This window comes from Poecilia formosa, unplaced genomic scaffold, assembly GCF_000485575.1.
Source record: "Poecilia formosa unplaced genomic scaffold, Poecilia_formosa-5.1.2 Scaffold238, whole genome shotgun sequence".
In the NCBI taxonomy this organism is placed as follows: Eukaryota; Metazoa; Chordata; class Actinopteri; order Cyprinodontiformes; family Poeciliidae; genus Poecilia; species Poecilia formosa.
Genome location: NW_006800177.1, coordinates 649,920 through 666,004, shown reverse-complemented (window position 1 = coordinate 666,004; position 16,085 = coordinate 649,920). Strand labels below are relative to the sequence as shown.

Genomic DNA, 16,085 nt, shown 5'->3' with positions numbered 1-16,085 from the left:
CGCGTGACATTTGGCCAGTCGAGGCTTGCTACTGCGCTCGTCATCAGTCCTCCGAGGACAGGAGAACCCGCTGATTCTCACCGCTAATTTAGAGCTGATAGGACAGATGGCCTCTTCGTCACTTCAGGGTGCTAAAGTCTTGTGGAGGAGCAGCAGCTTCTGTCTTGCTCTTTTAATAACCTTTGACATTAACACGCATATTGAGATTTGGTAAATTCTGCAGAGCTGAATGTCAGTCTAATTAGAAGACTGTCTGAACATCACAGCATCACACTGCCCAAGCTCAGAAGTTAAATGAACCAAGGCGCAACACTTGCCTTAAGGTAGTGGCTGGCCAGGTTCAAAGCTATTGGGCTCCATTGGTGCCAAAAATAATTCTTCATTTCCTCCTCCCCCTTCCCCCCCCTCATACAAAACAATTGGTTTATAGCTACTAAAAACAGCTTTGGTTTACAAATAAGGCACCAACAGAGTCTGAATTAACACTGAATTTGGAAAATCTACTTTTTGTTTCGAAGTATGTAAGGCTGATTTCGAAACATGATTAGAAACAGAGCACTGCAAAACTCCCCCTAAATGTCTTTTTTTAAATTATTTTTTTATTGTTGCAACCAACAATTTCAATTATATGTGGTAGATCAACACAAGGAAGGAAATAATGTTAAAGTGGACTTGTAAAGATTGTCCTAATTTTAAAGTTTAAAGTGTTTTGCAACCTCTAATAGGTTTTATTCCAGGATTCCCCTTTATTTAAAACCCTCAATTTTATCATTATCCCTGGTGAGCTTCCCTGTCCCTACTGAAGAAATGCACCCTCACAGCCAGGTCATGGCACCACTGAGTCTTATGGTAGGGATGGTGCTTGACAAAAGTGATTTTGAAATTCTCATATTGGTCTATAAAGCACTTCATGATCTTGGGCCCAAAGATGTGTCTGGTAAGTACAAACCATTGAGATCTGTCAGGTTTTCCAGGACCGAAACTATACAAGTTCAGACAACTTGTACTTCTTTTTACTCCTCAATTCTGGAACAAAAACTATCCAAAAACCTCTGATGTGCAGAAACTCTTTCTTCATTTACATTAAGACTGAAAAAAGTTGTTTTACAGCAACATTTAATCAAAGAATCTGACAAATGAACAGTTCAAAGTATGTAAATCTTTTATATCTGTGCTATCTGTATTTCAACATCCATTTCTTTTGTGTAATGCTTTGATGCTTGCTTTTTAAACATGTTCCATACACAGGCCACTTCTGTGTACTTCAGCTTGTCTCTAAGGATTGTGGGTAGGATGGTGTTGATGGCAACGTAAAAAAAAACAAACAATATCCATCCATCCATCCATCTTCTGTACACCCTGGTCCCTTAGTGGGGTCGGGAGGGTTGCTGGTGCCTATCTCCAGCTAACGTTCCGGGCGAGAGGCGGGGTTCACCCTGGACAGGTCGCCAGTCTGTCGCAGGGCAACACAGAGACAAACAACAATACACACACACACTTGGGGGCAATTTGGAGAGGCCAATTAACCCGACATGTTTTTGGACTGTGGGAGGAAACCAGAGAACCCGGAGAAAACCCACGCATGCACAGGGAGAATCTGCCAGAATCTGACAGTTACCTTTTATACAATTTAGTCATAATTAACAGCCGTTTTACAATATTTATTTAACTATTTATGAAAGATGTTTTAAATGTGAATATTACATAAAATTTTAATATTTATGAGTGGGAACTATAACCATATATAATCAATTATAAATTTGCCAAAAAGCTTTAAAATGTTTGTTTTTATTCAAGTCTCTCAACAACGACAGACACAAATTTCATTTCCAATATAGGGTTGTAAAAAGGTTGGCTAAACATATTTTCTTACAATTCTACAAACTGAAGTGAATTCTTTTTTTGTCTCCCCACAAGAATGAACTCTTTACATTAATAGAAAATGATCCATTTGTGAAGGGCCAAATGAAATAAGACAGGTTGTGTAATCCAAAGTGAATGCTAAACAGATTTTATATTCAATTTAATATATTTTAACACTTCCATATTTCCAGAAGCAACAAATAAGGAGGAAATTAACAAAAGCTAATTTAAATTTAACTTAAAGAATGCAATTTAACAATCTGAAGACCACATACTAAATCGACTTGAAAGTTAATCCTAGTGAATTCCCTCACAAAAATACTTTTAAAGCTTGGACTTTTGAAAATGTAAACACTCTATTCACATTTCTACAAAATGCTTGAACAAATGGTACAAAAAAAAAATATCAAGCTGGGTTTGACAACGAAAAGCAAATGTATTTTGAAAGGCATGACTGAGGTTTTCTGGACGTAGTTTATCCATCATCAGTGCTGAAGCTTCAGCGCCTCACTCCCGGTGGACCAAGACAAAAAGACCCAACATGAAGAGAACAGCATACTGCAGGAAACAAACACAGCAAATTCTCAGACACAATGTGTTGTATAATTACGATTAAAACTAAAGAAAGCAATTAGCTGTAACTTATTTAAAGGAACAGTGAACTTACTTTGAACTTGGGGTAATCGTTCATGAGGATGGTGACAATTCCAATATATGGCACAAACCTGGAAATGATAAAAACGCTGTTAGGCAATCGTACTAATGTCTTAAACATGGACTGAATTTGTATCACACTCTTCTATTCATGCCAATCACTCAACAGGCTTTTACTCTAGATCAACATTCACTGAATGGAAAACATATTCATAAACCAATCAGAAGGAAACGTTGGGTTAAGTGCCTTGCCCAGGGTCTTCCACATGTAGAAGAAGCTGAAATTAAAACTACAAGCTCACCACTCAACTGACTGATCCACAGTCACCCCAACGTGCAAACATCTTAGTTTATTTACTGCACTAAGCATTATGTCAAATGGGATGACATAAAACTTCAAATTCTACATTTATCCTATTAGATTTCCATTCTAGCATAAAACAACTTTTCCTCATGTTATAATCTTAACAAGATGGCTTGGATATAACTTGTTAAAACTAAAGAAAGCAATAATGATCACGATATCAGGGCCAATTGGGATAATGCTCTGCCATCTGGGTTTCCATGTGAAAATATACTTGGAACAAAATGTAAGAACATTTTTGTTTGGTGAAATATTGTCTTGTTGCAGTGATGCTTCTTGGTTATAAACCTCACACCATTGGAAAGCTTGTTTACTTCCCCGTGACTTGTGCAACATATGTAAGGAAAATGTATTTGTGGGTTGAACAGCACGGGTCAGTGTGTGTATTGTGCCCACAAAAACCATTTACCAAATCCTATCTGTTAATCGCAAACAGTTATTCTCGGAGGCAGCGTGATGAAGTAGGGCAGTATGTCCCTCACTGGAAGAAAAAAAAAAAAGGTTGCAGACAGTCTCAATGGAAAGAAATATCGAGATGAGATTCTAGAAGGAGTGGCAATCCCAAACCCCATCCTCCAAAATGTCAGTGTTCGCCCCACAAAGCGTGTTTATCAGAAACTAGTTCCACCATTCAGGGTGAGGAGGATAGAACGGCTTGCCTGTAGTTCTGGCCTCGGTCTCATTGATCACTTATAGGATCATTGTATGCAATCTGTTTGCACTAGTAAGACCAACACAATCACATTGGCTGACTTGAGACAAAGGCTGGTTAAGAAATGGGATACCATCTGGTTTGTATTATGCCTAGTGCTGTTTTGCATTTATATCCATGATGTTGTACAGTAACAAATAACATCCAGATCCACCTCAAGAAGTTCAAACTAATTGGGGATCAAATTCAGGTTAAAAAAAAAGTAATGTAGTGTGACCCCAGCTTAACCCATCTATTTTATAGTGTAGAACATTGCAAAATACTGTGTTGCACTGCTAACCTTACTTGTTAAATCCCACGTTATCCTGTATATTTGTTTACAATTGCTTTATTCAATCTTATGATAAAGAATGAAGGACAATCTTTTTCAGCACACTGCTTTGCAGGCTTCTAAACTCTGCTGCAGAGGACAGTTTAGGAGCACACCACCTCTGAACTGAGAGACCCAATTCTGTTTAAAGTATACCAATAGATTTAAAAGAAAGCCTGAAAACAAAGTCACCTTTTTGTTTTTTTTTTGCTCAGCACCTACTACGCATGACACAATATTACCAATCTGTGTGTCCAGGTGGTTGACTGCTCAGTCAGCTTAATTTTAACTCCCCAGCCAATAATTGGCTGGAGAATTTTAACTTTGTCCTGGAAGCCATTATGCAGCTCTGCTTACACACCCACCCAAATGTACACACTTCAAATAAAATGACCAATGGCTCAAGTCTAACAATCTGTTCTGTCTCTGTTCATTTGGACATGAAGCATCTATTGTTTGTTAAACACATCCTTTAACAACGCACCATTGTGCTCCTAATGTGTGTTCTCTTTTAAAGGATACTGTGATGATTATGACAAGATACATTTATTAATTAACAAACTACTTTTTTTGTTGTAATGGTTCCTTTTTTTTTGAACAAGCAATCAAAGTAAAACAAGAAAGCAGGTAAGTCTAAAATATTTAGTCATTATCAGAACTATGAACTGTTCTGTCATAAATCAATAGCTGATAGAATTTGTGATTTTTAAAGAACAAACCTACTTTAAATCACAAGTTATTTTTTCTAAAACGACCACTCACCCCCTGGCTCGTCCCACCACATCTTTTTTCTCCAGCCAATGTTGGCCCTGCTTGTACAGCCCTCTATCATCCACTGCATTGTTGTCTCCTTTGGTCAAGAACTTTATGTCTCCATTTTGTCTGTGAACAAAACACCAGCTTAATGTTCAGAAAGAGAATCCAAAATGTGTTTTTCTCCACCTCAATTCATGGCTGGTGTGAAATGAGAGTCATTCTGATGGCTATAAATTGAAAATTCTGATAAAAAGAATCTCAAAAGTTATTACACCAAAACATGAATTCATACTTTTCATGGATCTTTAGTACTCTGTGTACTATTGGGATCTCTCTGCCTTCTATTCTGAAGACAACAATCTCTCCAACTCTGATGGGGTCCTCCACTCGATTTGTCAAAAATAACAGGTCGCCTCTGTGAAAAGCCGGCTCCATACTCCCACTGAAATTAAACAAGATAAAAAAAAAGTGATTAGAATGATTACGTTTACCACAAAGTAAATGTCTATACTAGTCAGAATAAAATATTTTCATTATAGTGTACAGTATTGATTCATAAGTAAAGAAATTCTAGCTTTTTTTTTTAAATCAATGAATTGATCTTTTAGTGTGGGTTGCATGCTGATCCATGTCATTTTATTTTAAATGACATTTTATTTATAAAACTACACATGTAAATGATACTTTCATTAAGCAATGTCTCTCCAATGTTCGCTATGTACACATACAACAGAGATACAACACATCCATCCACATAATACTCTACAGTCATATTAGAGGAAAAAATAAAGCAGCAACTGCACCAACTGCCTAAGAAAACTGTTTAAGGTATTGGTGTAATTTTAAGTACTGCAGGTTATAACTGAGAGGATGTTGGCTCCGTTTTCACACATGAGACTGAAACTAATTTCTAAATGTTATTGCCCTACGTTATGATTAGAATATTCCACAAAGACGTGATATCTCTCCAGCTACGCCAACATGCATGATTTAGTATGCCTGTATGTGAAATGTAAACATTTATTAGCCCAGATCATTTTTATGTATCTTCAGGAAAAATTTAAATGTCAAATGTAGTCAAAACTAAATGTGTTTCAATACATCTTAAAATATGTGGGTCTTAACTTATGCATTTCCAATTCGCTAGCAAAAGTACAAATTGGTACACTTCCAAAATAGCAAATTTTAGGTGTTGTTTTCCTATACTTATATCGATGATCAGTCTGTATTCCCATCACATTTATTAAATGCCAGATTAGTCTATCACAATGCATCACACCAGACATTACAGTGGTTCTTTAAGGTTATGCGACACTTTATTCTGATTAGACATATCATGCTGACTGATTGCTGACAAAGATGGAAAACAATAAAATGCATTGCCATGCATCAAACTATACATTATAATTTTTGCTGTGATAGTAAAATATGTGAAACTAAGAAATGCTATCTTTGTTATGCTCATGTTTGCAAAAATAATCAACAGTAACACCAAATATCACATTTCAAATCCCAATTCTAATGTGTTTAATATCAGAATAAGTATGAACTATCTGGATGTTTATAGTATTTCAGGTAGCATATACTTAAACTCTGCTTTCCAATGATATACTTGGACAGTTGGATGGATTTTCATTGTGTAATTTTGTTATCATTGTTCAATTTTGTTGTAATCTGCAAAAGTTGTGCAGGAGAACTAAGTGTCTGGTTCTCCTGCATAACAAAGATAGCATTTCTTAGTTTCACATAGCAATAAAGTGCTTTGTATTTTTTTTTTTAATGTGGCCACTTAAAGTCAAAATTCTGAGAAAATAAGTTAGATCTCAGAACTCTGACATTAAAGTGAGAATTCTTGTTTTATTATTATTTTTGCACAACACTAATCCTCGTCAGTTTAAATGTTTTTAGTGGTTAAAATACATTTTAATTAGGTTTTGACAGTCCTTTCATTAGACAAAAAGGGAAAGTTTGTAATTTCAGAGTGTAACATTTAAAAATGATAAAAGAATATATTCTGCAGCTTTCAATGTGAACAGCTAAAATGCAGTTTGTTTAGGTAAGAGCTTCAATTCTTGCTGGAAACCACATCGTTGTGGGCTAATTAAAAACACGTTCAATGGATTTGTTTAGTTATTTTTTGACATATATGAAGTTGAACACCTTTTCTTACCATTTTTTTAAATTAAAAAACTTCTGGTAAATCAAGCATAATTTTGTAAGACTCAAACTTCAGCAATAATCCTCAACAACAGTGACAAAATAGAAAATAAATTATATTTTGAGGGTTTCTGCTTTTGAGGGGATGGTGCAGGCAGGAACAACATCACTTGTCTTATAATTGGTGTATAATAGCTGATAACACACCTGATCTAATTTTTGCAATAAGGATGCCCCACCCTTAGAAACGGATGGTTAGGAGTTCAATTTGAAAAGCAGGGAGTGAAAATGTGATGCAGCCTAACTTTGAACATTGTTAAATAATGATGCTAAATTTACCTGAGAACAACAACAATAGGGCTTTCGCTGCCTGTGACAACCATCAGTCCTTTCCAGATCATCAGAGCAGAAGACACAATCATACCAAAGTTCAGCACCTGGTAATACAGCTGGAAGCAAAAATATCTCATTCAATGGGGAGAACAGTCACAAGGGTGAAACAGATAGTCTTTATATACAATATCTACAAATATCTGCAATCAAATGACTAAAGCAGTAACCGGAAAGGCAGTTTAATTTATACAAGATTTGTTAGGAACCTCATCTGGCTACCATATCGACAGTATTGTGTCACAACCAGGGGAAATTGCCCGTTATAGTGTAGTTAGGAGTGTTATTTACTCTCGATGTGGAAATTTGCTTTATGCAACATTAAAAATAAATAATTTAAAACACACATATACAGAAAACAGTTAACTTTGCAGGTGGTTAATAACGGAAACTCAGTCTAGAGCGAAATTATGAAGCGGCTAGTTGTGGTTAGCTCTGAGGTATGTCATCGTACAAAGAGGCAGACGTTACATGAGCGGAAACCAAGACTGCGATACCTACCTGCCGCTTATTCATGCGACGGACGTCGTCTAGGAAGTCTAAAGATAACATTGTTGCTAATACTACAGAGTAAAAAAAAACGTCTAAATTACATTAATACGTTTAAAGTAGCGAGCATATGGATGCAGGGAGCAACAGCGAAACTTGTATCTGAATCTTCCGGGTCCGCTCACCGGAAGTCCCGCCCACTTGTGATCGCTGTGTCGAGGTGTCGCTTCTGGATACGAGAGTTCAAAGCGGAGGGGCTTTTTAAAAAAAAAAAAAAAAAAAAGAAAGAAAGAAAAAAAAATAGACAGAAGCAGCTCTAACAGTTAGGGTATTTATGATTCCTAAAAGCAACTTTCACTATTTATTGTTAGGTATGCAAACTTGATATCATGTTATGCCTTAAGGTATAATGGCAGTTTGCATCTCTGTTCCTCGTGTGCGAACAGAAAAGGGAGAGAAAGCGTTTAGTATTTCTGCAGTCTGAGCTGAAACTGACAGAACTTGTTTCACAGAACGCCCTGTATTCCATTTTTAAAAAAAACAACAACGCAAATCCTTTCAACAGTATCGTTTTTTTTATTTTATTTTTTTATTTTGAGTTGTTACTGTTTTTAAACCTTAAGTTGTTGCTGTAATAACTACTGCTTATTTTTGTTACTGGGGTCTATTTTGTCTTGTTTTATACGACGTGTCCTGTTGCCTTTCTTGACAGGTCATCCTTGTGAAAGATATTTTGATTTCAATGGGTTTTTATCTGGTTAAATAAATATTTAATAATACATCTAATAAAATAAATAGATGAATAAAATGTATCTTAAATATTGTGTTAGTAAGCTGCTTCTGTGCATTATGCTTAAAGTATGACCTCACTTTTGAGAGTTGTAGAAGTTGAGGTACATCATTTTCTACATATCTCCATTTACAGTACTTTGCAAAAGTGGTCTACCTGTTGATTTTCTTGCATTTCAGTCACAAACCTCAATGACATCTGCAGGATTTTCTATGCAAGACTAACACCACACAATGTATATTTTTGTAAAGTAAAAAAATAAATAGTTTTTAAAAAAAAATTACAAATAAAACAGGCACAAATGTATCCAGCAACATCTACTGTGATAGCTTAAAAAAATCCAGTGAAACCAACTGATAATAAAAACAGACACCGAATTAGCAATAAAGATTTCACCTGTGTGTTTAAGTTAATATCTGCATCAGCTGACCTATGATGGTCTCAGAGGTCTTCAAACTAAAGAAGCAGAATCATGAAGATTAAAAAGCATAGCACAAAGGTCAGTGATAAAATCAAAGGTCAGGTTAGTTAATATGAAAACTCTAAACATATCACTTGTTTACTCCAACATCTCAAATTTATAGTGTGGCACAATTGCGGCAAACCTTGTAACATGTTAATTTATTGTTGTTTTTTTCTATTTTTGGTCATCTTAACAAACCTAAAATATGCAAAGCTTACTTTCATTTCAGACAACAAGGAAAAAAAGTTAGCTGTCCTTTTTGTCCATAGCGATTTGTGTTTGATGGTGAGCTAGCAAGGCAGACATGCCCCTCTAGAAACCAAATGTGTTGTTAGCTTTTCCTCTGATTCCACCAAATTGCTGTTTTATTGAAAGCAAACACTGACATGGTCCTCAGTTCCCTCTGTGTGTTTTGTACAAAGAAGCAAAGACAAAGGGCTGCAGCATGAGCAGTGAATTTTATTTGATGTTTTATGGTGTAATATTTTCCACTTAAGGAGAGTGCTGCTTTTTCATTCTGGTTACCTCTAATGACTTAATGCAGCACATTATCTAGTGTTCAGTTTTCCGCATCCGCAAGTGCGTGACCGTCCTGTGGCACGGTGAACTAAGACCTGAGTGTTTAATGAGCTAAATGTCCTTAATGTGACACAAAGTGAAAGGTGAATCCCCTACAATACACTGCACCACAGACTGGCAAAGCAAAGGGACACAGAATAATGATACAGAAAGGTATGCTCAGACTGAACATTTCTGTCTGTTTTATTTTCTATTTACCATGTCATACCACCTTTATTTATAAAGCTCTTAAGCTCACAAAGTGCTGTATCAAAAGACAAAAATATAAGATTGTCTTCCTTCTTTGCTATAGCATGATAGCCGTTTTTGTTAAGCCACTTTTTATTTAGTAATATGTATTAGATTTCAGTTAGGGAAGCTTGGCCCATACAAGTGGTTTTCTGACTCGAGCAATTCTAATCAGACCCTTTTTCATTTCGTGATGAGTTGAACTCAGATAGAAAGTAAAGTTAAACAAACAAGCAAACAAACAAACAAAAAAAAACCTAACAATTCAAACTCACCAAAAAATGCTTTGGCTTTAGAGTTGACTTTCTGAAACAAATTCTGTAGCTATAATTTTGCCCCAGATTTGCTCATTGTTCAGTACCCTTGACAGTTCTGCTCTGTCAAGGGTAACAGAGAAAAACTGTTGTTACCAAATAAAAAAAAAAGACAAATTAAAAATCTTAAATGTTTTTTCTCACAAAGAGCGTTGATAAAAAAGGGCCCCATCTGGTTGTTCTCAGTTCTGAACCTATAGCTTGAAATACTTTTAGGGCTGACCACTTATTCCTTCCTGTATGCAATTAAAACCCAGTTCAAGTGATTCTTAGAATAATTTAAAATGAACGTCATAAACCCAACGAGCACTGCGTAAATTAATAATTTATGACATATTAATAGTCACTTTCAAATGGATGCTAAGTTTACTCTCCAAATAAGTAGAGTAACACACGTGACTTTAATTTCCACTATAAGCCTTATTGACACCTTTCTTATCCAACACTGTAAAACCACACAAGAAACATTGGGTGTCATTTATTACCTCCTCACTTTATGGCAGCTTAGATCCAATATTCTAGAGAGGAAACCAGTGGGACAGAATAAGTGAAACCCTGATTGATTACCACAACTCATTAAAATATCAACTACTGTTGACTTTATTGCTGATGAGCAACACGAATGTCACATTTGTCTGAAGCATTATTAGAGTTTTAGAAAGGTATTTCCATGACCTGTTCCTTTCAAAGGGCTTTGTTGTTGCAAGATATACTGATTTTGCTTCTTTGGCTTCATTCATTTTTAATGAAACATGTTTTCTTTTATATCTGTACAGACATAAATTACATAATAAAAATGACGTTTTAATTATTTTAAAAAGTAATCCAAAAGTTATGTACTCTTCATTACCTAATGTTTGCAAATTTAAACATAACAATACAATTAATCATCCCTAGTAGAAATTTGAATTGTTTTACAATGTTTTATCCATCTACAGCAGCATTTTAGATGACAGAAATCTGATTTAGGTTTTTGTTCTGTTATTTTTTCTTTCTAGTTTCTATTGGAAACTATGAACATGCAGTCTTGCAACTAAACTTCTAAGTTTGATGCAATGTGTGCTAACTGCGTAGAAACCAGAGAGTCGGAAAAAGCAGCAGCTGCTAAGTTTACTTACACCGCGAGGTTGAGTTAGTCATTAACCTGTCTTTGGTTGAGCGCGAGTGTACTTATCTTTTTACTCAATCATCTTTTGAAGCTTAGGAAGTCTCCCACACCTATCTCTATGAAACAACCTCACTCACTGTTTTATGTAAGATGTTCTTAACAGGTTCAATATCAAGTCGTAGACTTGTGGAGTGAAAGAACTAGAGTGAAAGATGTGACGCTTTTTGACTGCAATTGTCAAAAAGAGTCACAAATTTATGCGTGTGAATATATATATATATATATATATATATATATATATATATATATATATATATATATATATATATATATATATATGTGTGTGTGTGTGTTAAATATAATGATTACATTGTTTAATTAACGGTGAAAGATATGAGAATAGCTTACTTATTGAATTATATAGCAGTAGGATTTAAAAACATTGCTAGTTCACACAGTGTCTTAAAAGAGTGAGCATCTAAAGTTGTCAAAATGCATGACGGTGGTTCTTCCTTTGTTGAAATCTGTAAAGATTGTATTCTGGGTGTTGGAAAAATTAAATCAAAGAAAAATACACAAAAGCCCAATCAGATTTTGATTAGTAACAGCTTTCTTTTATTGCATGACAATAATCCCAAACACATGAAAACACAGCAGCACAATCATTGGTCCTGGGTGTGCAATCATTTTGACAGTGATAAGAACAAGATGGAGCCTTACTGCAAGGAAGAGCTTTCAAATGTCATTTGAGACACATGCAGAACTATTTCACAAGCTCGCTTAAAGAAATCAGCAGCATGAGTTCTGCTGAGGAGTATATCATTTAATTTGAAACGTTGATTTTTCAAGCAATGTAAAACTGAGTCTCTCTTTGGATTAACTGCTGTGTTTTTATCAGGTTTTGCATCATATAGTCACATTGAAGAATTTAGAATGTGTTCTGATGGGGCTTGTTTGTCAGACTAAAAATATCCATTGAAAAACAAACTTAACACATATTTCAATCTGTCCTGTACTTCTATGATCAAAATGTTTTTTTGGATTCAGTCTGATGTAATATTACAATCTTGTAAAAAATTAAATGCTGTGCTTTTATTGGTTGTATGGGGAAAATATCTTAGAAATAAAGGCTTGACATAGTCTCTGTATGTGTTTCACTTTGTGAACTGAGTTAGTGAAACAAATGGACTTTCAATAACATTCTAATTATTAAATATGCCTACCTATTTCAAAAGTGAAACAGCAAAACATAAACAAATAGAAGCCTTTTATCACCTATTCAGGATAATGTTGAAAATAAAAACCCTAATAAAAAATTGGGTTTTTATGAGATACAAATCTCATGCATTCACATTAAGACATGCCCTCCATGGAGTGGCTGCTGTCAAACCAAGGAACTAGCTTCTTTGTCTGTTGCAGTATATTGCTTACCCCCGTTGATTCAGCGTGGCATCATCACCTTTTTCCTCATCAAAACACAGCATACAGATCATATTCAGATTGTGCTTTTATATTCTGCTGTGGCAGAAAAAATGATGAAGATCTGTATCAGAAAGTCATTATTTCCTAGTCAGCAAAAGCTTTCCATGATACGGCACACTAATATGGCACTGACGGTCAACTAGTGATGGCCCGAGACCAGTGGCAGCCTGCGACTTTTGGAACAGTGAAGATAATTTTTTTTTTCAAATGCCAGCTAGTCTGTGGCATTTAGGAACCCGTAATCCTTTTCATATAATCTCCCTAAATGGTCACCACCGCACTGGCCTGCTGATTGTAATTAAGGTCACTTAGTCACAACAACAAGAGGTCACAATCACCGCTAGCCTTTCATGTGTTTCTGTTTTTATGCTTTTCCTACTTGATATATTTGGATCTTACAGATTTTATGGATTTGATAGTAAAAATGACAATTTACTGTTAAAACAGACCATTCATCCTCTCCTTTAAGTGCTTTTATCATCCATGGCGACATCTGCAAGAAACCTTCTGAGCATAGTTATACATGCCGCGTCACAATGGGACAGAATCTGAGTTGGAATCCAGTAGAATATGTTTAATGTGATAATAACTTGCATGCTGAGTACAAGATAATCCCGCAAACTCAACATTATTATTAGTCTTGTTGAATTTAATAAGAATTAATTTGGTCTGGATGTGCTTGTCAGATTCCTGCCATTGAGGACTAACAATTCTTTCATTTTCCTTGTCTTATCGTGAGCATAAATGCTGAGATCACCCTGTTGGATCTCTTTAATCTATTTAGTCGTCGTTACTCATGAGGAGCTGTGACGGTGCATCTTTTCCCAGTAATTTCTCTGCTTTCCTCATAATCTTGGCTTTTTATGTCTTGCAGGAAACATCTAGAATAAGGTATTTCATTTGTGGTGTTGCTCCTCACGCTGTGAAAATTTAAAAATGTTCCTCTCAGTTTATTTCCGAGATGAACTCTGAGTCTCGGCGTGAGGAATTGATCTCATGGAACTACGCTTTTAAGTGTCCACTTTACTTGTCTTGCCTCATCAACAGCAGAGTCACTGACCCAACAGTAGGTGGCAGGATTGTTGTGTCAGGATAGTTCAAATCTGGATGTGATAGCACTGTTGCCACACCTCAAAACATTTTCTTTAGTGCCCTAAACAGGTATTCAATTTAATTATTTAAAGTTTGAAATAAAAAAAAAAATCTCAAAATAAAAAAATCTCAAAATGAGAAAAGGCTAGCCTTGAAGCTGCTGTGCTATCGTTTGTTTGGGAATTACCATCGAAACACCCATTATATCATCTATCATCTATCTCTCTGTTTATTTAAAGAAGAGTTCAACAGCTGGTTACACCAACCATTAATAAACCATTAATAAATCTAATTAAATGCTGTGAAAGTGAATTAAAGTTCTGCACAATTTTTTCTTAAGTTGTATATATGACTTTACTGTAAAATCCTTATTTCATTTTCAATATTTTGTGTTTTCACTTTGCTGCTGATATGGTTAAATTTACCAAATGAAGGTAAAGGATTAGTCTATTCTGTTCTATTTATAAAAGCCTGAGCTTTAGCATGCAAACAAACAAGCAAACTAAACTTAAGTTAGAACCTTAAGTACTTTAGTAATTAAGTAAATTAAATATGCTAGTAAAATTGTTGTAGGTCTGAGATCTAAACAAGAATGGTATTAAACAGTTTTGAATTTAAATGAAGTAAAGTAACAAAGCTTCAGCTTCATACAAGCAGAGTGAAAAAGTGTCTCAATGAAATTCACATGTAAAAATAAGTATCAGGGAAAAACTAGACATTTCGTCTTATTTCTAAGGCTTTATTAGTTTTAATGTTGGCCTTGTAAATCTTCGGTGCATTTTACTAATACGAACGAGTTAAAGCTGCGTAGAAAAATTGCATGTCGCTTCATTACGCACTTTGGTGAAACGCATATTCTGAAGCTCACTCAATTTCTAGCCAGGCTGAATATAAAACAAGCTGACTACTATTTTTGTACTAGCATGTTTTCCATATTACCAAAAACATGGTAATATGAGAAGAGGTGTTGCTATAACATTAAAGATAGAGCACTGGTAACTTCACACCTAAATAATATGATTTCCTTCATGTGTAGAAATCCACCGATCTACTGGCATGACACTACAAGCCCATCTTTGCATAAATTTTACTTTCCAGCATCAGTGTCAGTGTGTGTGTGTTTGTGTGTGTGTGGCCACCACTTACATAAGCGATGACTCACTAATGACTGAAAATCACATATAATTAACATGATAAAGTTCATGTCACCCTGCAAATACATTGTACATGCAAGATAATTCATTCTCTAATATTTGTGAAGGAATTTGATTTGGCCCTTTGTGTTGCTAAACCCTATAAAGCTGCTTTATTTCACTAATCCTTTATTTGTTCCAATCACAGGGACTAGTTCACAGCAATGAAAGTTGTTTTCACATTGAAATTGGTAAATTTTAATTTCTGTCCTGTATTGTTTAGTGGCAGTAGATCTGCATCTGCGTCCTTTATTTGTGAGCTGTTTTGAAGAGAGATGTTATAGATGACTGAGGTAAATTAGCTGCAAATTATTCCACAGTTTTAGTGGACTAGCTAATCTTTCTATTTTAATATGCCAGTTAAAACTTTAGAAACATTTAGATGAAATAGCTGGGGGAAGTATTAACCAAATAAAACGACTTTCCTCCTATAAGAGGTGTTACATTTGGACATGTTTTTACTGCTAGGCTATTTCTGATCAAGAGTGAGAACCAATGTCAGATATGTATGTGTGAAATAGTCTTTGTTTCTTGGAATACAAAAAATCTTGGCCACCTCTCTGGAATAACTTCTCACAAAATCAAAATACTGCAGCAACAGTTTTAATGAGAGTTAGCGAGAGAGACAGACTTCTCCAAATTAACTGTACCTGTTAAAATCAGCAAATTAAAAAAAAAAAAAAAANTAAAACTATTTTTCAATTGTGAAAAATATATTCTCTTTTCTAATGTGTCCTTACCTGCCAGGCTTACTTGGTGATTGTGCGGAGGACATTTGAGTGGTGACCATCTTATCAACAGTGACTTTCTCTATGATAATCTGTGCCTATTTTAGTAGATGTCCTTCCACACCAAGAACTATGGCGCAATTAAGGAAAAATATTAGAGTGACAAAGATTGCCTATCTAAAATATGAAAAATGAATTCAGACGAATACAACTGAGCTTATTTATGTAGAACCAAATCAAAATAAGTCTTGTCTCAAGGCCTTATATAAAAAGAGTCAAATCAATCGCATCATTGAGACTGATTCCAAGTCACTCACGTGGATTTCAATTTTATCCCAGTTATCAAACAATGCAGTCAAGTTTAGCTGAGCAGTTTTGCATTTATTTCCAACCTGTGCATTCACTAAATGAGC

The 16,085-nt window shown here is 35.2% G+C and overlaps 1 protein-coding gene across 1 annotated transcript; it reads right to left on the bottom strand.

Moving 5' to 3' along the window:
• Window positions 1-1,768: 1,768 nt before the first annotated feature.
• Window positions 1,769-7,910, bottom strand: sec11a (SEC11 homolog A, signal peptidase complex subunit). The gene is made up of 6 exons (XM_007569238.2): window positions 7,708-7,910; window positions 7,156-7,265; window positions 4,952-5,101; window positions 4,666-4,785; window positions 2,531-2,588; window positions 1,769-2,421 (listed from the first exon to the last, which is right to left on the bottom strand). The coding sequence occupies exons 1-6, from the start codon at window positions 7,756-7,758 to the stop codon at window positions 2,371-2,373; spliced, it is 540 nt and encodes a 179-aa protein (XP_007569300.1). The 5' UTR covers window positions 7,759-7,910; the 3' UTR covers window positions 1,769-2,370.
• Window positions 7,911-16,085: the final 8,175 nt, after the last annotated feature.